Source organism: Molossus molossus, unplaced genomic scaffold (genome assembly GCF_014108415.1).
Source record: "Molossus molossus isolate mMolMol1 unplaced genomic scaffold, mMolMol1.p scaffold_m16_p_18, whole genome shotgun sequence".
NCBI lineage: Eukaryota > Metazoa > Chordata > Mammalia > Chiroptera > Molossidae > Molossus > Molossus molossus.
Window position 1 is genome coordinate 56047831 of NW_023425353.1, and position 23011 is coordinate 56070841.

At 36.0% G+C, this 23011-nt stretch overlaps 1 protein-coding gene across 8 annotated transcripts in view; it reads left to right on the top strand.

Annotated features, from left to right (window-relative positions):
• GOLGA4 (golgin A4) overlaps nucleotides 1-23011 on the top strand; it is a 100921-nt gene that overhangs the window by 31911 nt on the left and 45999 nt on the right. For 7 of the 8 annotated variants that reach the window (XR_004960133.1, XM_036266376.1, XM_036266373.1 and 4 more), the window contains 7 exons: nucleotides 278-325; nucleotides 4507-4563; nucleotides 10069-10167; nucleotides 10604-10736; nucleotides 11658-11845; nucleotides 12134-12217; nucleotides 14496-14643. Coding sequence is in view for 7 of the 8 variants with exons in the window: in XM_036266376.1 (XP_036122269.1) it covers nucleotides 278-325; nucleotides 4507-4563; nucleotides 10069-10167; nucleotides 10604-10736; nucleotides 11658-11845; nucleotides 12134-12217; nucleotides 14496-14643 (757 nt within the window). In the remaining variant the exon portion in view is untranslated. The remainder of the gene's footprint in view (nucleotides 1-277; nucleotides 326-4506; nucleotides 4564-10068; nucleotides 10168-10603; nucleotides 10737-11657; nucleotides 11846-12133; nucleotides 12218-14495; nucleotides 14644-23011) is intronic. The other variant, XM_036266372.1, reaches the window with a different exon arrangement.

Genomic DNA, 23011 nt, shown 5'->3' on the forward strand with positions numbered 1-23011 from the left:
AGGTACTAAAATTTAAAGAGGCACATGTCTAAGGTGAAGTCAAAAGGAAATTTAATACCTTTATAGAGTTGAGTTCTTCTTTGATTTTTTTAGAAATATGTTTCCTATGTTATTTAGTTTGGCTATATATGTATCTAATTAGGTTGAATGTCTTATATAAAGGATTCTTATAATTTATTTTTTGACTTTCAGAATAAGATGTTTTAGTGGAGATTAGGATAATAAATTGCATGTATTTAAGAATGACATGTTATTGATGACTTTATCTTTATTTTAGCTTGTAACAACTTATCAGACTCTTCAGAGAGAGAAGAAAAAGCTACAAGTAAGTGCTATGTTGGCTGTTATATTGATTCATACATAAATTTAAAATTAGAAAGGGTTTTATAGTAAGATGGTTCTATCCTCACTTGTAATAATTCTCCATATGATTAAAGTATTTAACCTGCTTTACCGTTACCTGGGATTTGATAAAGAGATAGAGTGAGGGATCCCAGAGATTTTATGTGGTAGGGATGGGCTTCCTTCAGTTTTTGTATCCCTGCAGTGTTTAAGAGGTTTCACTTTAAGGCATATTTGCCGCTTTCAGGCATGTCTCCTAGTGTCTAAGTTTGCAGGTTGCATTTAAAAAATTTTTTTCCTTTATTGATTTTAGAGAGAGAGGAAGTGAGAGGGAGAGAGAGATAGAAACATTGATGAGAGAGAACATCAATTGGGCACCTCCTGCATGCCTCCCATTGGGGATTGGGCCCACAACCTCGGCATGTGTCCTGACTGGAATCCAGCTGTGACCTCTTGCTGCATGGATCGACATTCAACCACTGAGCCACACCAGCTGGACTGCAGGTTGCATTTTTTAATTTTTAAAAATTTTTAATTAATTTATTTTTTAATCTCCCCTCGAGGACACTTTTTGCATTTATCCTCAGATAGAGTGGGAGGGAGAGAGAGATGAAGAGAGAGAGACACATTGACCAGCTGCTACCCATACAACCCCAGCCAGGTCTGGGGACAAACTGCAACTGAAGTACGTGCCATTAGTGGACTCGAACCTGGGTCTCTCCAGTCTGCGGGCCGATGCTCTAACTGCTGAGCCAAACCGGCCACGGCCAGGTTGCATTTTTTTAATAAAAAATATTTTAAATATTAATAAATTAATAAATTAAAATAAATTAAATATTAATTTTAGAGAGAGAGGAAGGGAGATGGTGAGAGAGAGAGAGAAACATCGATTGGATGCCTCCTACACGCCTACTACTGGGAATTGAGCCCACAAACCTGGCATGTGCCCTAACCTGGAATTGAACTGGGACCTCTCAGTCCATGGGATGACACTCAATCCACTGAGCCATACTGGCCAGGGCTGCAGGATGCATCTTTGTTTTAGTGCTAAAGAGACATAACAACCTTCAAAAGCTTCTATTTTTAAAATACCTGCAGACATCTTTGTTTCTTATCATTATATCAGGGTCCAAACCTAAGCATCCTCTCTTCCATTTTCGAAGGCTGTTGCTTGGAAAACTCTTGGTTAAGTGTGGAAAGAAGAAGCTATTGTAGCTCCTCTGGGTGACTCACCTCAGCTCTACTATGTCATCCCGTTCATGGTCAGAAATTTTCTACCAGGTATCACATGTCAGAGCTAAGAGGAAATATCCAGCCCATTTCAAACAGTGCTATTATTTTTCTTTATTTATTAAACATAGTCTTATTTTTTTAAAAATAAAGTTATTTAAAATAGTTTAGAATTTTGTGCCATTTAAAGACACTAACTGCCTGGCTGGGTGTGGCTCAGTGAATTCCTGGTTAGGGCACATGCTCAGGTTGTGGGCTCGATCCCTGTTCGGGGCGTGCAGAAGGCAGCTGATCAGTGTTTCCTCTCACATTTGATGTCTCTCCCTCTCCCTCTCTATCTAAAAATCAATATATCAAATTAAAAACAAAACAAAAACAAAGGCACTAATCAAAAGTTATTTGCAAAATGAGTTTTGGTAAAATTAATTTCCTCATGTACATTATTTAAAGATATTTAATCTGCCATAAATATTAATCTCCATTAAGTACATTAAATTTTCTGGCTTTGGCATGGAATATAATCAGAATGGCAACATCAATTATTGCTGATTCAGTGTTCTAATTGTCTATAACAAGTGTGTGAGTTAGATTATTACAAATATAGAGTTTTTAGTTTTTTTTATTTTTATTTATTTTTTATTTTTTTTTTATCCTCACCCGAGGATATTTTTCCATTTTTTTGTACAGATAGAGTGGGAGGGAGAGAGAGGAAGGGAGAGAGAGAGAGAGAAACATCGACGTGAAGGGACACATCGAGTGGCTGCCACCCACACGACCAACCAGGGCCGGGGACAAACTGCAACCGAAGTACGTGCCCTTAGCGGGAACCGAACCCGGGTCTCTCCGGACCGCAGGCCGACGCTCTAACCGCTGAGCCAAACTGGCCAGGGCAGAGTTTTTAGTTTTTAAAAACATTTTCTTTAAATGGGAGTTATATCAAAGTGGGGGGAGTGGTTCTGATTTAATTCATTGTATTATTAATATTACATAAATTCATTCTCAAAAGATCATCTTATTCCTAAATTTGGTGGGTACCTTGCTTGTGTTTCTATGAATTGTCATGGATTTTTATTTCTAGGTATATCTATTTCTACCACTAAGTGGCAGTAGAGAATTGTGGTTGTATAGTCCCAAATATAAAGGGTGTTAGGTAAAATCAGTGATTTTTGCTTTTTTCTACATCTCTGTACATGCCCATATCGGCATGCCTAGAAAGTTCTTTATTAAATAGACAAACATCCTTTCAGTAGATCCAACGAAATTAAAATTGTAAGTACTGTCAACATTGTTACTAATGCTGTTCATACTACCTAACATTTGTTCAGCTCTTACTGGGTGCCAGGCATTATGGTGTATTTAGTCCTTAAACCTGTCCTGTGAGGAAATTGAGGAAGAGTGACTTGTTCATTGTACAACTTGTAAGAGGTAGGGAGGAGAGCTGGGATTCTTTCCTAGCAGTTAGACTCCAGAGCATGTGCTGGTAAATACTGCACTGCAATTTTTCATTGTTCTCAGCATTGCATCTTCCTGAATTTAAAATTTGTGTATTATACAAAATAAAACCTGTGTTCATGGCTTTAGGGGAGAAAAGCCTTTGGTTTTGTTTTATTCACTTATTTTTTTATTTCTTTTATCCTCACCCGAGGACATTTTTCCATTTTTTGTTCAGATAGACTGGGAGGGAGAGAGAGGAAGAGGAAGAGAGAGAGAGAGAGAGAGAGAGAGAGAGAGAGAGAAACATCAATGTGAAAGGGACACATCGAGTGGCTGCTACCCGCACGACCAACCAGGGCCGGGGACAAACTGCAACTGAGGTACATGCCCTTAGCGGACACCGAACCTGGGTCTCTCTGGACCACAGACCAGCGCTCTAACCGCTGAGCCAAACCGGCCAGGGCTGTTTTATTCACTTATAAGGCCCCATAAATACAACCCAGTCACACTCCGCTGGGCCATAAGCAAACCATTTGTCTACCTGTATTTCTGATTTTTGTTGTTACACAGACAAATGGAGCTCCAGATTACCCCATTTCATTACCTCTCTGTGTTTATATTGTACAAAAATACACAGTTACTTTGTTTCTATAGACCGTAACTTTTCAGATTTAATTTCCTCACTAGTGAAAAGCACCCATTTCCTGTCTCCCTCTACTTCCTACCCCCTGAAGGAAAGGATGAATCATTTCATCTTTCTTTTTTTTTTTTTTATCCTCACCCGAGGACATTTTTCCATTTTTTGTTCAGATAGAGTGGGAGGGAGGGAGAAAGAGAAATATCTACGTGAAAGGGACACATCGAGTGGCTGCCACCCGCATGACCCAACCAGGGCTGGGGACAAACTGCAACCGAGGTACGTGCCCTTAGCGGGAACTGAACCTGCGTCTCTCTGGACCACAGGTCGATGCTCTAACCACTGAGCAAAACTGGCCAAGGCTCATCTTTCAATATTACTCTTTTAGCTTCTTGATTTTTATGTATGATTACTAATTTAGAAATCTATAGTTTTCTTCTGGACATTTTTTTTTTTAATATAGAAAAGGACTGTTTTGTTTTTAAGTCACAAAAGAACCTTTTGACCAGTTTAGTAATTGACTTATTCCATATTTATGGGGTACAATGAAATAAATTGCATTTGGGATTTGATTTAATTTAAATTTTTTTAATTTTTAAGATTAACATATAGTAGAATTGACATTTGTGATTTGTGTCACCACTACTACAACCAGAATGCAGAACAGTTCTGTAACATCATGATTTAACTTTTAACAAATTTTCAACATGGCTATATCCTTAACATTTTTAGTTCTGTTCTCCATCCTCAGGTTATTTTGGATAAACAGTTGTAATATTGTAAAATAATTCTTTTTGACTTGCTTTGTATTACTATGTCATGCAGTTGTTTGACCCAACTTTATTTTTTATTTTTAATTAAAGGGTATATTAAGTCAGAGCCAGGATAAATCACTTCGGAGAATTGCAGAATTAAGAGAGGTAAGTTATAGTGATTAGTATTTTAATATAATAATTTAGAATAGCATTTAAATCTCTTATTTTTATCAGAACTATTGTACGTACTGGGATAGTTTCATATGTACTTCAGTAGTTATTGCAATAACTAACTAGCCCAGCCTACAAGACTAGGGATGCGTTCTTACTGTGTATGTGGTTTTTCTCTGATATATATTGTCAGTGGAAATAGTGAAATAGGAATGTCTTACTTAGCAATACAATATCATTTGCCTGCATAGTCAGTGGCAACTTCCAAGGCTAAATTGTCCTTCTGTTAGATATTTCAGGCTTCTTTTTGTTTCCTAAACAACACTCTTTTTGGTAAAATAAAATAAAAATTTAGATTTTGAGGGTGTTTATAATAGCATTATAGCTAGAGACAGAAATACCTGATTTTTTTTTTCCTCCTGTTGCTCAGTCCTCCATCCACTAGGAGTCCCTGATTGAGGGAGCTATTTTCAAGAAAATACTGAGTGGGCCACAAACTTCTATTTTATTAATATAATAGATGAATAAGTACACATTTTATATTCCTCATTGCTGGCTCTTAGAAAATATAGGCTTTCTATTTGTTTGTTTTTTTCTAATATAAGTGATAGAACCAGTATTCTTAGGCATATCGGTGGGAACAGAGAATGGGCCTACTTTGCCAGCAAGCTCCAGCCAAGCTTATCTACTCAGTTGCAGGCATTGAGGGACTTAGAAAATGAGAGAGACTTAACTAAAAGGCACACCCTTCCAAGATCTGTGGTAAGTAGTAGATGTGTTGACCCTTCAAAGAAGGTGGAGGTCTTTGAATAATCTGGATGCTGCCAATCAGATTTGCAACTGTATCTCCCCTTTCTGGAAGCTGATGAGGGGTTGAAGGAATATGCAGAAGTAAGGTAATATAGAAGTAAAAGATATAGTGTAGTATGAATCCATAACTTTATTCAGTAAGTTTATATTCCTTTCTTAGGAAATACTTATCAGATTGAGTTTTAGTACTTTAAAAAATACAGATTGAGTTTTAGTACTTTAAAACATTTTTATTACCTGACTACCTGTATTAGTTCTGTATTGCTACTGCAATAAATTATCACAACTTAATGGCTTAAGACAACACAAGTGTATTACATCAGAAGTTTGACACAAGTCTCACTGGACTAAAATCAAGATGTCAGTAGGTCTGTGTTCCTTTTTGGAGACTATAGGGGAGAATCAATTTTCTTGCCATTTTCAGCTTCTAGAGGCTGCCCACATTTTTTGACTCATGGCCTCTTTCTCCATCTTCAAAGCTAGCAATGTTGCGTATCTGACCATTCTTTCATAGTCACTTCTCCCTTTCTCTCTGAACTCAGGAATGGCTCTCTGATTTTAAGGACCCATATGATTAGATTAGGCATGCCCAGATAATCCAGGAGAATCTCCCCATCTCAAGATTCTTAATTTAATTATACCTGCGAATTCTTATAATGTCATTCTGGTTTGGGAATTAGGACATGGAGTCTTCGGGGGCCTTTCTTCTTCCTACTACACTGCTTCTAGTGAATGTAATCATTGAAATGGCCAGAAGACAGCTAATAAGAGAAAACAGAAGAAAGAAGGAGTTTAGAGCACATGTAATACATTCTTTCTTGACACATATCTAAACTATTTTTGTTTGTTTTTTTATTCCTCACCTGAGGATATTTTTCCATTTATTGTTAGATAGAGTGGACAAGAGGAAGGGAGAGAGAGAGAGAGAAACATCAATGTGATAGAACCACATCGACTGGTTGCCTCCTGCATGACCCAGCCAGGGCTGGGGACGAACCACAACCAAGGTATGTGCCCCTGACCGGAGTCGAACCTACGACACATTGGTCTACTGGCCGATGCTCTAATCACTGAGCCAAACTGGCCAGGGCTCTAAACTGTTTTTGTAGTAGCTAAGATATATGTCTGAACTGTACCCTGGTTCCAATTACATAAAGAAACATTTACCCAGTAATTTTCATGTAAATATAGAGTAGGTAAGTGATAGTTTTAGATACTTTCAATTTTGTTTATGAAGAGAAAAATTTCCTTCAACTAGATAATATAACCCATAAAATCATGATTGCCACTTAATTAAACATTTGCAATGATATAAGTCATAAAATGTTTTATTTCTTTGGGATTATATTCTTCATGGAAGCTATACAAAGTTTCATTAGTACTTTATTGATTTAGACAGGCCAAAATTGAGTATAATACCTTTATTTTGCTATATTAAGATCATCAGAAAGTATTTTTTAGTAGTTTATTTCTTCCCTTTGTGATTATGAGTGTGTGTGTGTGTTGTGTGCATGTGTGTGTATATATAGAGAGGGATAGGTAGATATATAGATATAGAGATATGATAGAGTACATGAACATCTCAGTATTTTCTGGAGGACAAACAAAACAAAACAATAGCTCTATATAGGCAAATATGTCAATACCTAGTGTGTTAGGTGTTTTTAAATGACTAAGATAAAGAAGTAAAGAGGTAAGTAAAAACATTTCCAACAAAAATATTGTAACTTTCTTTTCCTGATTTTGAATCTAATAACACAAATAGATATTAAACAGGAATATCATGCTTGGAGGAAGTGGTAATTATGCTGTGCAAATTATGAGCTCATTTAAGTAGATTCCTTTTTAAGGCCAGTTAAATGGAGAATAAATGAAGACATTGTCTTAGATGTCTTCTCTTTTCTCTGTCCTCTCTGTATATGGCATGCACTTTTTCCAGGCTCATCAGATGCAATTTCTTATAAGCAGTTGCTGTTCTCAAAGCTGACTTCAGGGAGGGAGGGTTCATCTTTTTGCAGCTTGAAATCACCTCAGAACATAATGGGTAACATAGGACTGAGATAAAAAAATAATGAAACAGTTAAAGGTATTTGATACATTTCACTAATCAGAATTTCTCTGTAAGGAAGTAATCAGAAAGACTTGCAAAATTTATGGATAAAAATGTTAATCTCAGGGTATGCCAAAAATTGGAAACCATCTAAATGGTCAACAGTAGGAGAATTATTGAATTGGTTGTCATATTTAGTAATATTATAGAGACAGTTATTATTTTGTTTAAAAGTTTAATTACATTACACTTCAGTATTTTATTCTTATGACTTGAACAGGGGTTGGTTTAAGCAGTTAATGGAAGGGAGCATTATTGACTATATTCAATGGCAGATAAACTTAGGCAGATAAATAATATATAAATATATTATTTTTTTGTGTGGTACATGCCCCTAGCAGGAACCAAACCCAGGACTCTCTGGTCCACAGGCCAACACTCAACTGTTGAGCCAAACTGGCCAGGGCTTGAAAATATTTTTAAAATTATTATTGATTTAAAGCTAAAGTGGAAATATAGTTTATTCTGAATGAGTTACTTTTATTTCATAGGCTTAATTGTATCAAAATAGTTTGGGTGATTGAGGTTGATATATAAACTGTCAGATGATAGAAAATCTTGAACATGTTTTTTCATCTCTAAGAGTTAATATGCAGACCCCCTCCCCGTCAAGATACAGAATTTTAAGATTGGACTTTGGAATCAATACTTGGCTCCCCCCGCCCCCCTTTTTAAAGGATTTAGTCAAATTGCTGGAATGTTAAAAAAAAATTCAAAAACTGAAAACTGTAGTATAAATTGAGGCATTTTTAAAGGGCTGTTAGAGATACTGGGTAACAGAGTCTAGTGTGTTAGGATATAAAAAATTATTTAGAAGAAATGAATTTTAAAGAAAGTAAAGGACTCATTGCTGTTGAGGAAATGTTCAGAGGTTCCAGACTAACAAATTGGCCTGGGCAAAGTCATGAAAGACAGTTCTTTCCAGACTTATGAATTTCGTAGGCTGAAAAATCATGTCCAGTTCCTTCCAGAAATGTGGGACAGGAGAATTGTCATAGAATGCTTTTATTTTTTCAAGTGTGGACATCAAGAATAAGGAATCAGATTCTTCTTTTGTCATTATTTCATACAAGAAAGGTGTGGTTTTTTTTTTCTATCACAAAAAATTGGGAAGGACATATTCTCAGAATCAAGTACAGCTGTTCAAATGAAGGATTTGGATCTAAGAAAAATTCTCTGCATTAACCTCTGTTTTGTTATTTCACCATGGATCCGTGAAAACTTCATTCTTGACATGTTCTTATGGGAAGACCAACATTAGGAGACTAATGTTGTGAGAGGAAGTCAAGCCAGGAGTCTTCAGTGAAAAAAACAGTAACTAAGCTTAGAGATCTTGGGCAGTGTGGGTGTGGTGGGAATAGAGGACAGTTAGTACCTCAATGTTTTGAGAATTAGTAAATTTGAAACAATGTAAGAAGAGGGTGTTGCTTATAAGTCCTTGAAAATATTGTTTGAGGAGAATTTTGTAGTAAATGTGTGAGGGATGGATCAAGTCAGAGGAAGACTTCAGGTAAGAAAAGTAGGAATCCTAGAAAAAAGGAGGTGCGTTTTGATAGGATGTATAAAATGTTCTAGAAGTTCGTCTCTAGCATGCCAGTGGAGTAAGTGTAAAAGAGAGCACCGAGGACACAGGACTGAGCCCAGAGGGCCAGAAGGCAACAGAATCAGGAATGGGCAGAGTGGAAACTGTAAAAGATAGGACATAGGCAGGAGACCTGAAGCCACGGAAAATAGGTACATTGAGGAGATCATTATTGGTGACTGCTGTAGCACAGAGGTAAAGATCATTGGAGTTAGTTAGGAATGCTCATTAATGACCTAAAGAAAGCAACATTTTGAGTAGTAATTTCAGGAACTTGAAATTTTCCTGTTTGGTAATGAACTACTTGAACCTTTTTATTTTACAGACGAGGAAGCTTCTGATTTTAACTATCGAACACTTTCATATTTTGGGAGGAGAAAGGCTCGATTGGCTGTTATATAACAATTTAATTTTAGATCAAGTGAATGTAAGGTAGCATAAATAGTCGTGAGATGTCTTAAAGTAGGATAAAGTTTATCTTAAGTAATTTTTTTATTCAGCAGTCGTTACAACTACAAAATATCCTCTTTGGATCTTCATATTCTTTAAGGATCAAAATTATTTGCTGGTGTAAATACTGTTTTAAATGCTAATTATCTTTTAATTATTGTTTCTGATACCTTATCTTAGGAGGAATGCAAATCCAGATTGTGTTTTTATATTTTGAAAACTTCAAGTCTGTATTTTTTTTTTTATGCTGAAAAGTACCTATAAAATTCTTTTTTTAAAATTTTTTATTCTCACTCGAGGACATTTTTTCATTTTTTTTGTTCAGATAGAGTGGAAGGGAAAGAGAGGAAGAGAGAGAGAAACATCGATGTGAAAGGGACACATCAAGTGGCTGCCTCCCGCACGACCCAACCGGGGCCGGGGACAAACTGCAACCGAGGTACATGCCCTTAGTGGGAACCGAACCCCGGTCTATCAGGACCGCAGGCCGACGCTCTAACCGCTGAGCCATATGGGCCATGACCCTATAAAATTCTTTATGTTTTAGGAGCTCCAAATGGACCAGCAAGCAAAGAAACATCTCCAGGAAGAGTTTGATGCATCTTTAGAGGAAAAAGATCAGTATATCAGTGTTCTCCAGACTCAGGTAAAAGATTAAAAGTGTGGAATTTTTGGATAAAGAACAATAAAGGGGTTTTAATGGGATATGTATAGGTTCCAGATAATTTAAAAAATTGTGTATTTTTAAAATTCTTTGCTTCTCAATTTTAAGGATAATTGTTAATCTTTTGTCTTTTGGCTAACTGATATAATTGGAAATAACAAATACAAAAAGCAACTGCATTGGGAGTAAACTTTTTTTTTTTTGGTACGTGCCCCTTGGGAACTGAACCCAGGACTCTGGTCTGCAGGCCAATGCTCCAACCGCTGAGCCAAACTGGCCAGGGCGGGAGTAAACCTTTTAATCTCCCCCTCAGTATAGCAAAAAAGATATAATTTCCTCTATTCTCTCTGTTTTAAAGAAAGTACGACTGCCATATTTTCTTTTGGATCATTTTTTTAAATGAAGTACATTTTTTTAGGTTTCTCTACTGAAACAACGGTTACGAAATGGCCCGATGAATATTGATATACCAAAACCACTCCCTCAGATGGAACCACAGGCTGAAGGTGTCACTGAAGAAAAAAATACAGAGAGTGATGTTGAGGCAGTAGGTAAGCTTCATGTTGTCAAATGTTAATTTAAAATTTAGAGGAGGATGTTGAGAGATTCTAGGATATGAGCTAATAAACATGGGCTGAGATGGCAGTAAAGTATCCTTGATCCTAACACTTCCAGAAAGATCCAAGAATTTTTGTTTTCTTTTTGGTTCCTTGTTGTTATTCAGGAGAAAGTAACTAAGTAATTGTTTTAAGACTTGACAATCTGTGGGTAGTAGCACCATACTTTCATTATAATTGAAATCAATTTATTATCTTACACTGTTTTATTGATAGCAGTAGTTTTCATATAAACAGGATAGTTCTGCTTGAGGTTAATGAATATGCTAATTGTAATTGTTTTTCTAAACTTTTAAGTAATATTACATCGTTCTGCATTCAAAGATACCTGTGTTTGCCCTATTTGCTATCTAATTGGAAAAGAATAGTTAAATCTTTTCTTAAAATCCATTTATAGTCCTCCCTACTCTTTGAGGCTTTGAGGTACATAGTCAATGAAATTTCTACTTTTTATTTACCAATTCTTTGTCTTCAAGAGATTTATGATGAACTTTTGGTCTAGCTAGAGCCACAGTAAGGTGCTGAGCAGCTGTCTGAGGAACCAACAAGTAAGGGATGCTGAAATTCCCCTGAGGTCTGAAAACTTCACTCGTAAATGTCAGGAGATGGAGAAAGGTGTACCTACTGGAATTTTTTTCTGGAAGATATTAGAATACATTGGAAGGAATACTTTATTAAATTCTTTTGGGATAGGAGCTAAGACACAGGAAGGATACCCCTTTTGTTGATCTGGCTCAGAGTATAGCAGAGTGTTTAGATAAGAATACAGTCCTGTGAACTAACATAATTAAATTTCCCAGGGAGCCTTAAATTCCTTACTGACTGCCCCTGCTTATGCTGCTTTATTGTCAATAGTTGGAGATGGAGCTTCTGCTAACACACTGGAAATACTTCAGCAAAGAGTTAAGCGTCAAGAGAACCTACTGCAGCGTTGTAAGAAAACAATTCAGTCACATAAGGAACAATGTACACTGTTAACCAGTGAAAAAGAAGCACTGCAGGAACAACTAGATGAAAGACTTCAAGAGCTAGAAAAGATGAAGGTAAAAGAGCAAATGATTTGGTTGAAGGTAGCCCCATAAAGCTAGATGCACAGGCCCCAGCGTGGCCTGCACCTCCTCTGCAAAGCCTCTCCCTTCCTCCATAGACAGCATGAAGACAACACCCAAGTGCCTTGGGCTTCATAGCATTTACCATACTTGAGACATCCTGTGTACTTTTCTTCTAGACTGTGAAAAATAACCAAATCAGATAAAATGTTTAGAGTTCTCATATGAGGAGAAGCTTTACTAGAGATGGAAATGAATTTTTAAAATTTTTAAAATTTTTAGGAGCTTCATATGGCTGAGAAGACTAAGCTTATCACTCAGTTACGTGATGCAAAGAACTTAATTGAACAACTTGAACAAGATAAGGTAAAACAATACTTATGATACTAAAATTTGGCAGGGGGCCCCAAAATTCACTTGGAAGCATTCAGACCTCTGCTTTCCAAAATTATTGCAGCTGCTTCCATGAAAAATATTTTTGTTTTAATTTCTAGATTTATATAACTGTTAGCATTAGTTTTGTATCATGTGAAGCTGATTCTCTGATTTCCGGATCCCAGTTAGTATTTTGATTTATAGATTAAAATAACTTTTGCAAAGGAAGTCTGTTTATAGTACATAACATGTTTCCGAGAAAAGTTATTTATAGTTAAGGCATTGCTAAATGTGAATGTTAAAATTATTGTCTTTTCAAATATGGAAACAGAATAATCTTTCAGATAAAATGCCTAAAAAATAAAGAAGGGGCAATATATAATTAGCATAAACAGAATGAGGTTGGTAGTTTAGAGTTGGAGCTGTAGCTATAGCTATGGCAGCAAAGACAATTGAGAAATCCATGGGCAGATAGTTTTGACTTAACTCAGTCCCAAGTTCTTGGGTCCTTTTTTAAAAGCAGCTCCCAGTTTGTTACATACCATCCACCATTTTCTTTAGTATGCTACTTTATAGCTACAGTAGTCATGTAATTAAGAACATGTCAGAGCTGACATATTGAAATGTATTGGCAATCTTTTCATTCTATAATATCATTTTGCTATAGTCTACTCTATAGAATGCATGAAGCCCCACCTGAAAAAACAACCTTTTTATTATGAAAAACTTAAAACATTTACAAAAGTAGAAAGATTAATGATATGAATTCCTATGAACCCATCACCCAGCTTCAACAGTTAACATCTCATAGCTAATCTTGTTTCATTTGTACATTCCCAACCCCCATTGTCCTCAACCCTTTAGAATAAATCCAAGAAATATTTATAATTTCTTCCATAAGTATTTTAATGTATCTTTAAAATAAAGGACTCTATTTTTTATAAAAATATAACCACATAGTCATGATCACATTAAAAAATTTAATAATTTCTTTGTATAACCAACTTTCTAGTTAGTTTCAGACTTCCCTTTTGTCTCATACATTATTTTTCCATTTTTATGAATTAGGATTCAAATTAGATTCTTTCATTGCAAATGATTGATATGACTGTTAAAACTTCTTTTAATCTATAGGTTTTACTGCTCTCTTTCTCTCTCTCTCTTTTTTCTGTTGTGATTTGGTGTTTGAAGAAACTGAAGGCCCACGGTTTTGTTTTGAAATTTTATATAATAAAACGGGTTTATAAACCCTGGAAGCAATGTAATAATCTTAAGACCATAAAATAGCTATCACAAAATCTTATTTTTCTTTATTTTTAAAAAAATTCTCACCAGAGGACATTTTTGCATTTATCTTCAGATAGAGCAGGAGGGAGAGAGGGAGGAAGAGAGAGAGAAACATTGATGTGAGAGAGACACATCGAGTGGCTGCCACCCACACAACCCCAAGTGGGGCTGGTGACAAACTACAGCCGAGGTATGTGCCCTTAGTGGGAACCGAACCCGGCACTCTCTGGTGTGCGGGCCGATGCTGTAATCGCTGAGCCAAACTGGCCAGGGCGCAAAATCTTGTTTTTTAAGGACAAGTTGAACCACCCTATTTTTTGCTAGTCATGAATGATTGACTTAATGACCTTCATTTCTTGTGTAGGTTATCCAAGAGTGGGAAGACAGTAGCAATTAGCAAATTGGAGGAATGAAGGTGCCTCACTGACATTATAAGGATTAGTGATGGGACTGTAGACTGTCACAAGGAGAAAGAGAAAAACCAGGTAGATCTGTACCAGGGTCTTGGCCCATTCAGTGTGGCAGCAGTAACTTGACACTCTCAGCAGCCTCTCGACTCTCTGTGTTACAGCACAGATTTGTAATTATAGTTCACAATAATTGAACCTAATACAAAAGCTATATTCCATTCGTTATAAACCGTTTACTAAGATAGGGAAAATTATAGCAAACATTCATAGAAGGATTATAAAATAAGTTTTTAAATTGAAATATGTTTTCAATATTTAAAAGATTAAACTTACTATTAAAATAATTTTTATATCAAATATACCCTGATAAGCTAGATAACCAAGGTTATTATACTAGGTAGTATAGCATATAGTGGAAAACACAGACTTCAGTTTGTGAAATCATGAAAAAAATTCTTATGCTGTATTTAGTAAGAAATACTTTGTTTCTGCCTTTTAAAGTAAGTTTAATACATGCTATTGATGATGTAGTTTTGTTATTCAAACACTTCAGAGCCTGTGCTTCTGTTTAGGGAATGGTAATAGCAGAGACAAAACGGCAGATGCATGAAACCCTGGAGATGAAAGAAGAAGAAATTGCCCTACTTCGTAGTCGCATCAAAGAGATGACTACTCAGGGAGAGGAATTACGGGAACAGAAAGAAAAGTCTGAACGAGCTGGTAAGAACTCAGGGGTTACTTATCTTATGTCAGAGCTCCAAAGTCATGTAAAGTGCAACTTGACCAACCAATGTTTAGAAAAATTAGTTAAATATTAATAGAAATGCTTAACTGTAGAGACTCTAAAGCAATGAACTATTCCTCAGAAGAGGCAGGGGTTGGTAAACTATGGTCTATTTATGTAGAGTTCTCAGCTAGTAATGAATTTTTTTTTTTATCCTCACCCAAGGATATTTTTCCATTTTTTGTTCAGATAGAGTGGGAGGGAGACAGAGAGAGAGAGAAACATCGACGTGAAAGGGACACATCGAGTGGTTGCCTCCCACACGACCCAACCAGGGCCGGGGACAAACTGCAACCAAGGTATGCGCCCTTAGTGGGAACCGAACCCGGGTCTCTCTGGACCGCAGGCCGATGCTCTAACCGCTGAGCCAAACCGACCAGGGCTGATTTTTACATTTTCTTTCTTTTTTTTTTTTTATCCTTACCCGGGGACATTTTTCCATTTTTTTGCACAGATAGAGTGGGAGGGAGAGAGGGGAAGAGAGAGAGAGAGAAACATCGATGTGAAAGGGACACATCGAGTGGCTGCCACCCGCACGACTAACCAGGGCCGGGGACAAACTGCAACCAAGGTATGCGCCCTTAGTGGGAACCGAACCCGGGTCTCTCTGGACCGCAGGCCGATGCTCTAACCGCTGAGCCAAACCGGCCAGGGCTGATTTTTACATTTTCAAGTAGTTGGACAAAAGAAGAAAAAGAATATGTGACAGAGACCATATATGGCCTGCAAAACCTAAAATATTTACTGTCTGGCTCTTTGTAGGAAATGTTTGCTGACTACTGCCTTAGAGCATCAAAATTCAGGTTTACAATTTTGGAATTCCCCAAACAGGCCCAACATAGTACATATTAAATAACTGCTACCTTATAGATGCTCTAGGGTAAACAAAGTGTAAGATATAGTCTACTTTTTAAAGGAATAATGAATAATTCAGTGTTATACCTAATAACATTATGTTTTGACATAATAAATGGCTAGGCTGTAATGTATAGAGACCAGCATAATGTATAGAGACCAGCATAGTATTTGATAGGTACAGTACTGATCAATGCTAGGAAAAAGGAGAGGCGTTAGAAAGTGGAGATGGTTGAATGAACCGGTGCCTTCAGGTTAGTGAAGATGTGAGTTTTGAAGCTGGGCCTCAAATTAATAGAATGGAACTAAACAGAGTGGTGGAACAGCATACATCTCAGATGCTGTAAGACCATAAATAAGCACAGTGACCATAGTGGGTGTGTGAATCAACTAAAGGCCATTCTTGCTAGGGAATAAAGTTGGATTGTGAAGGAACTGACTGTTAAAATCTTAAAAGGTGAGTAGATGAGTTTAGATTTGGTGTATAAGGCAAAAGGAAACCAGTAGTAGGAAAGCATAACATGTGGAAGCTAGTGTTTTATGGAGAAAAGAAGTGAAGGTGAAGTCAAACTTAGAAGCAGAGGTAGAAATCTAAGTTTGAGGGACTGAGTGCTTTGGCCACCTTGATTAGGATTGTGGGTCTGGGAAGGAGGAAGAGTACAGTCTGCAGAACTTGGTATCTTATCAACTCAGAGGGGCAGAAGACAGGAGGGATCCAAGATGACACCCAAGGTTTTCAGCTTAGGAGACTGAATGAATGGTGTGAAGTCAAAATAGGAAATCTAAATGGGGAAATTGAGGCATGGGGTGAAATAATGAGTTTGCTTATTAAATACTTTGAATTTGAGCCAATCATGAACTTTCCAAATGAAATTGACTTGTAGGAATTTGGAAATAAGAAAATGGATCATCTTTCAGGAGTCACTAGCCTAAGGTTGAAGCCTATGGTTCAATCTGTAGGAGAGGCTGATTTCTAAAAGATTAAGTTTTACAGTTGTAGTACTGATAGTGGCAACAGTAGCATGTATGCACTCACTGCTGCTGGTACTCCTACTGATAGCCAGCACTCAGTTATTTTAGGCAAGACTCTGTCATAGATGTTTTACTTGTGTGTATGTACTTGTATGTCCTCCTTACAATTTTTATGAAGTAGGTACTATTATTCTCATTTTCAAATAAGAAAACCTAAGAGCATAGAAGTTAAGTAACTTGCCTACATTCACGCACACAGAGTAAATAGTAAAATAGTAAGGATCTGAATCCAGGCATTTTGATTCTAGAATCTGCTCTCAGCTAGAGAGATCTTGAGTTTGGCAGAGAGAAATCAATGAAAATAGTTATGAAAGAAGTCATAGGAATTGTGAAATGTTATACTTTTGGAGGGAATATCAGAGTCTTTCCAGAAGTGGGGGAGATAGGATGAAGACTTTTATTATTATTATTATTTTTTAATCCTCACCTGAGGATATTTTTACATTTATCTTCAGACAGAGTGGGAGGGAGGGAGGTGGAAAGAGAGAAACATTGAGGTGACACAGACACATCGATTGGTTGCCACCTACCGGCTGGGGATGAACAGCAACTGAGGCACGTGCCCTTGACCGGAATCGAACCTGCGTCTCTTTGGTCCGCAGGCCGACTTTCTAACTGCTGAGTGAAACCGGCCAGGGCTTGGATGAAGACTTTTTAAAAAGTCTTTGAATTTGGTTAAGATTTGATTCCCAGGATGCGGCTTAAGAAATGTAGAAACCAGATTGTAAGGTTTAAGGAGGGGAATGGGTCTGAATGAGAGAGGTAGTTGGTTGTTCATTAATACCTCCTATCTCCTTAAAATTTATTGATAAGTGGCTGGGAAATTTAGTTAATTTGTTCCCAGTAAACCTAAGAAAATTTTTTTTCAGAGAACATTAATAGACGACATCTCTCAGACTATAATCTCTGAAGACTTACTTGAAGCTGTTTGAGAGTTGTGAGACATTGTTAAACAGGTTTGCTCTTAGTGAAAATGGTGAGACTAATGAGTTAGTCTCAGCTTCTCATATCAAGCCTTTTATATTTTAGAACTGCTTTTGTTAACTAATATAGCCAGTCAAGGGAAAATAATTCTGGTTAAGGGATTACATTTTCTTTAAAATGTAATGGGGTGTATCTTGTCAGGAGCTAGAAACCCACGAATAGTTATCAAGTTGAAAGGGATAAATGATGAAACGGTAGATAAAATATATGGTTAATTCACATGTAGGATAAAAATTTCCCAGATAACTATTTTAATCAAGTCTTTAATGATATAGCCTTTCTCTTGCTTCGCCAAAACACAGATATATTTTGTATTTAAATATGATTTTCATAAAACTATATTTTTGTAAATAATTGATAGCCTATAAATTGAGAAACTTTTCTGTTAATAGTACTGTTAAAATATTAAAGATTAGCCCTGGCCAATTTGGCTCAGTGGTTGAGCTTCGACCTGCGGACCAGAGAGTCCTGGGTTCGGTTCCCACTAGGGGCATGTACCACAAAAAAAATATAAATAAATAAAGATTAATAAATACTTAGAGTATTAAGACTTAAAGTTATTTAATTTTCATTCCCTTTGGAAAGTCTTTGGATCACAGTTATGATTGCTTTTATAGATATTTAAATTTTTATTTTGGGTCATAATTATTGAGGGCTGTGATAGAAACTTACAACAGACTGATTCCACATTGGAGGTACTGTCTTTGAAGTCGATTATGAAAACTATTTTTGCACACCGACTACATTTCATCTAATGGTCTTAGTTGAATCTCAGCTGAACTGGTGAAACATAAAATGATTCTTAAGACAGTTGAAGCATAAGTTGATAAGCCAATTGACAGAAAAATTCCAACTTAGTATTAAAAGTAAGAAAAGGTCTTTGAAATAGTTTTCATAAATAGTTTGTGAACATCATCTGGTTCTTGGAGAATTCAATTGCTCTGTTAAATATTTGTCTTTCTCGTAGGGTTAAAATTCAAAGACTAAATACATAAGAGTTGGCCATGTGAAGGAAACATTAACATCATTAAAGCTTACAGTTGTTAAGATTTTTAGAAATAAATTGTGTCTACATAAAATAATTACTAAAGAATACAAACTCTCCTAATGTATTTTAACTGTTAAAAGTTTAACTCTGATATATTTAGTAATTTTTGACATGTAGATAGATATTAGTTAACAACTGATTTCTTTGGCTTGCTTATTATGGAGGTCAAAATTGGTTCAATTACATTCCCCAGCACTTTTCATGGAAACCAGTCTATTGCACTGCTCTTCTTAGTTTTTCTAGATGAACTATGATGCCTCCCATATGTTGGAGGACAAAGGAAATTTGAATGTTTATTATTTTTGAAAGAACAGTTTTATCATAAAACAGGGAGACTATGTGAACATGGTGACATGCTTACTTTAGGAGCTATATCAACTTGTGGTATGATTCTGCTTTCCAGTGGAATTTTTAGGCTTTTTAAAATTTTTTATTATCCTCACCCGAGGACATTTTTCCATTTTTTTAATTCAGATAGAGCGGGAGGGAGAGAGAGGAAGGGAGAGAGAGAGAAACATCGATGTGAAAGGGACACATCAAGTGGTTGCCACCCGCATGACCCAACCAGGGCCGGGGACAAACTGCAACCGAAGTACATGCCCCTAGTGGGAACCGAACCCGGGTCTCTCTGGACCGCAGGCCGAGGCTGTAACCGCTGAGCCAAACTGGCCAGGGCTAGGCATGTTTTTGAAGTATGATACTGTATCACTCTTTGTCTTGTTAAAATTTATTTTATTGGATAAGAACCCCCCAAAATAAGTATATTTGTTATAAGCATTTTACTACAACTGTTGATACTTTCCCTTTCTAGATGCTACTTAAGATGGTCATATCTTTAAGTAACCAGATTTTTAAAGTTGGAGAAGTCTGGTGATTTAGCTTAAGTGCATAATGCTGTATTTGATGGGTGCTAGGTATTATTACTGATTGTCTAGAATATTATCTCTTCAATGCAGCACCAGTGCAGAATGTTAATGTTACTAATCCTTGCACTAGGTCTTGGCTGGTGTGTGTGTGTGTGTGTGTGTGTGTGTGTGTGTGTGTGTGTTTCAACCAGGGTAGGAAATGGGGGTAGCTGGCTAATTATTAATATAGTATATTACAAAACAAAGAGAAAAAATGAAAGTACATCACTGTTGTTTCAGTATACTTCCATTTAGTCTTCTTTCTAATCCTTATTTTTATATTATTGTAAATAATATTTTACCATATTGTATATGCAATTTTGTATGCTCCTTTTTTCTCCATTTAGTATTATATTAGGAGTACTTGTACATGTTGCTAAAGTACTAACATTTTAATGGCTGTGTCAGAATGCATGCATCTCATTTACTTAACCCATTTCCCCACTGATCAGTGTCTGGATTATTTTATATTTCCACTATTCTGAATAATACTGTAACAACTTTGTGATATGGCCTATTTCATATTTGATTTTTCTCATGATAAATTCTTACCCATGGACTTTTAATCTTTTTTGTTACTTACTTTTAAGTGATTGAAATAAAGACAGTATAAAAAAAGAACTCACAACACCATGTTAACTCCCACCCCTCCTGTAAAATATTCTTGCCTACAGTTATGCAAGATTAAAACATTCTGCTTGGATTAGGAAAGTTTCCAGAGTGCACTATCTTTTGTAAGCTCTGTTTCCCTTTCATGCACCCTGTCTTTGCTGAAGTTATGTGTTTTATATGATTGGCTGCATTTAAAAACTTAGATTAGCTTATAACATTTTTTGCTTTTTTATTGCCATGTTGTGTTTGTGCAGGAAATAAGTTTTTTTAATTCGTTTGTATAGTCTAGGCTTGATATACGAAAGACATTTAGTGGAACGTATTTATTTGATGTTTGAAGGACCCTTTAAAATAGTTTATATATTTTAAATGTGTAAGATTTATGCATATTTATATAACAAACAAAAATCACATGTGTATGGAAGGGCTTTGTTAGTTATTGATAATTTATGTAACAAAGTTTTCTTGGAGTCTTAAGTCTCACAAAACATCTCATTTTTGTGCATCCACACATGCCAATAAGTGAATCATGGTGCCTTTCCCAAGCCTTGTATGAACAGGACTGGGGTAAGGGCTATTTATTTTCTTATCATGGTGCTTAGGATAAGCTTTACAAAGAAAATTCCATGTTTCTCAGGCAAAAAAAAAAAAAAAAAGTATGATTTAAAGTAGAATTTAAGTCTGCCATGTTAGATAAGTGATACGTATATATTTTGGCACTAAATGAATATCTGATGGTAAAATTTATTTTTAATGGATTAGTTTTTCATTCATTATAGGTTGTTTATTTAATAGTCATGTGTTTGTAGGTGCATCCATATATTTAGATAGTCATTATCACCCTGCACTTGCTTATGTCCCTGGTACTGTCATTGTTTTGGAAACCATCAGCAAGCAGAACACATTTCTTTGCTACAGAATCATATCTACAATTTAATTAAATTTACTCAGCTTTAGATGAATATTTTCCAAGATCATTCTGATGTTTTTAAGGTATTTAATAGATAAATTTATATGGTTAATATTAAAGTGCATGAAATTTTGGATAGATCTGTACATTTAAAAAAGTCAAAGCATAATTGATTTACAGAATGAATCTTGTTATGCATTTTGGAAAGTTGCTTAAAAAGTAGATCTCCATTGTAAATGTGATGTTTATTAAATATCTGAAGGCCCCAATTTATATATAAATATTGCACTGTCTGGTTTTGTGCCACTGGGTGGTAGTATTACTTTATTTTCATTTAAACTCTAGAGGCGTGGTTTTCAAAATTTTTTGGTCTTAGGGACTTCTTTCTACTCTTAAAACTCACCGAGGATTCCAAAGAGCTTTTGTTTATGTTGATTATGTGTAGTGATATTTATTGTATCAGAAATTAAAAAGTGTTTTTTAGTGTATTTTAAAATAACAATTATAAATCTATTACATACTAAAAACTTTTGTGAAAATTACTTGTATTTTCCAAAATAAAATTTAGTGTGAAGAGTGGCCTTGTTTTACATTTTTGCTTATCTTATTGTTGGGCTTAATAGAAGATAGCTGGATTTTATATCTGTTTTTGCATTTAATCTGTTGTGATATCTTTTTTTTGGGGGGGGGGGGGCGGTATGTGCCCCTAGTGGCAAACGAACCCGGGACTCTCTGGTCCGCAGGCTGACGCCCCAACTGCTGAGCCAAACTGGCCAGGGCTCTGGTGGTATCTTATTTGGTTGAATTATATGAAGAAAATCACCCTTCATACAGATATGTATTTGGAAAATGGAGGACCTTATAGGCCCTCTGAAAAGGTCTCAGGACCTAAGGATTTTTGTACCACACTTTGAAAACTGCTACGAGACTTGCTTTTATTCACAAAAGATTCTTGATGATTAGATGAGAGTTCTGATAAAAAAGTTTTTGTTGCTTTTCCTGATAATTTGTGTTTTATTCATTTTGTAGTATTACCTGTGTTTTTTTTAGTTTAATATCACATGCATTTTAGTAGCTTTTTTTTTTTTTCTGGGATAAAGACTTAGGCACTAGCTTAATTTATTAATTTCTTGATGTTCTCAATCAGCTTCTTAGGATCAGCAGTTTAATTGAGAGATTGGCAGCCTTTCCACATTTCTGCATGTTTATTCCCTGTAGTGGGAGTAGAAGTGGATCTTGTTGTTCTTATAGTACATGTCCTCTGGAACAGTGCAAGAAAACCGTAATGCTACCTGGGATCTGAGAATTCTGGCATTTGTTATGGTAAGGGCATCAAAGATGAGGACAGGAAAAGGTGGTGAAGTGGTAAAAGCAAATGCCACATTACTCTTTTTACCTAAGGATGAATTCTTATATTTCGCTCTCCCTCTTACTACTTCAATCGTGTATGTATATGTGTGCGTGTGTGTGTGAGAGAGAGAGAGAGAAAAAAAAATGTTTTAGTAGCAGAAAAATGTTCTTTATATCACCCAGTGCCTAACATGTGCTTGGCAGTTGGCAAACATCCAGTAAATATATAATGAATAAATGGTTGAATTATTGAGCTCTTGCCAACATTTCTCATTTAACTCTTGCAGTGAACATTTGTCCCTTTTATAATTCCCATAGATGTGAATGAACCTCATCTAAAGTGGAAAGTGAGGAACTAGCAATGAAGTGTGGCCTCCTCCACATTTTACTTTTGGCAGAGTACCGTTCTTAAGATTCATTAAATTTTTGCCTAGAAATATTTTCAAAGTTTGTTTTTATTTTTAAATAAAAATTGCCTGAGATACATTGAATTTTGCTTTGGAAGAACACAGTGTGTTCTTGCAACATTTGGCGGCAGTTTGTGCTTAGCCTCCTGTCAGTGTGTGCTGTGACCATGGTTTTCCGTGCACTCTTGCATGTTGGCAGAA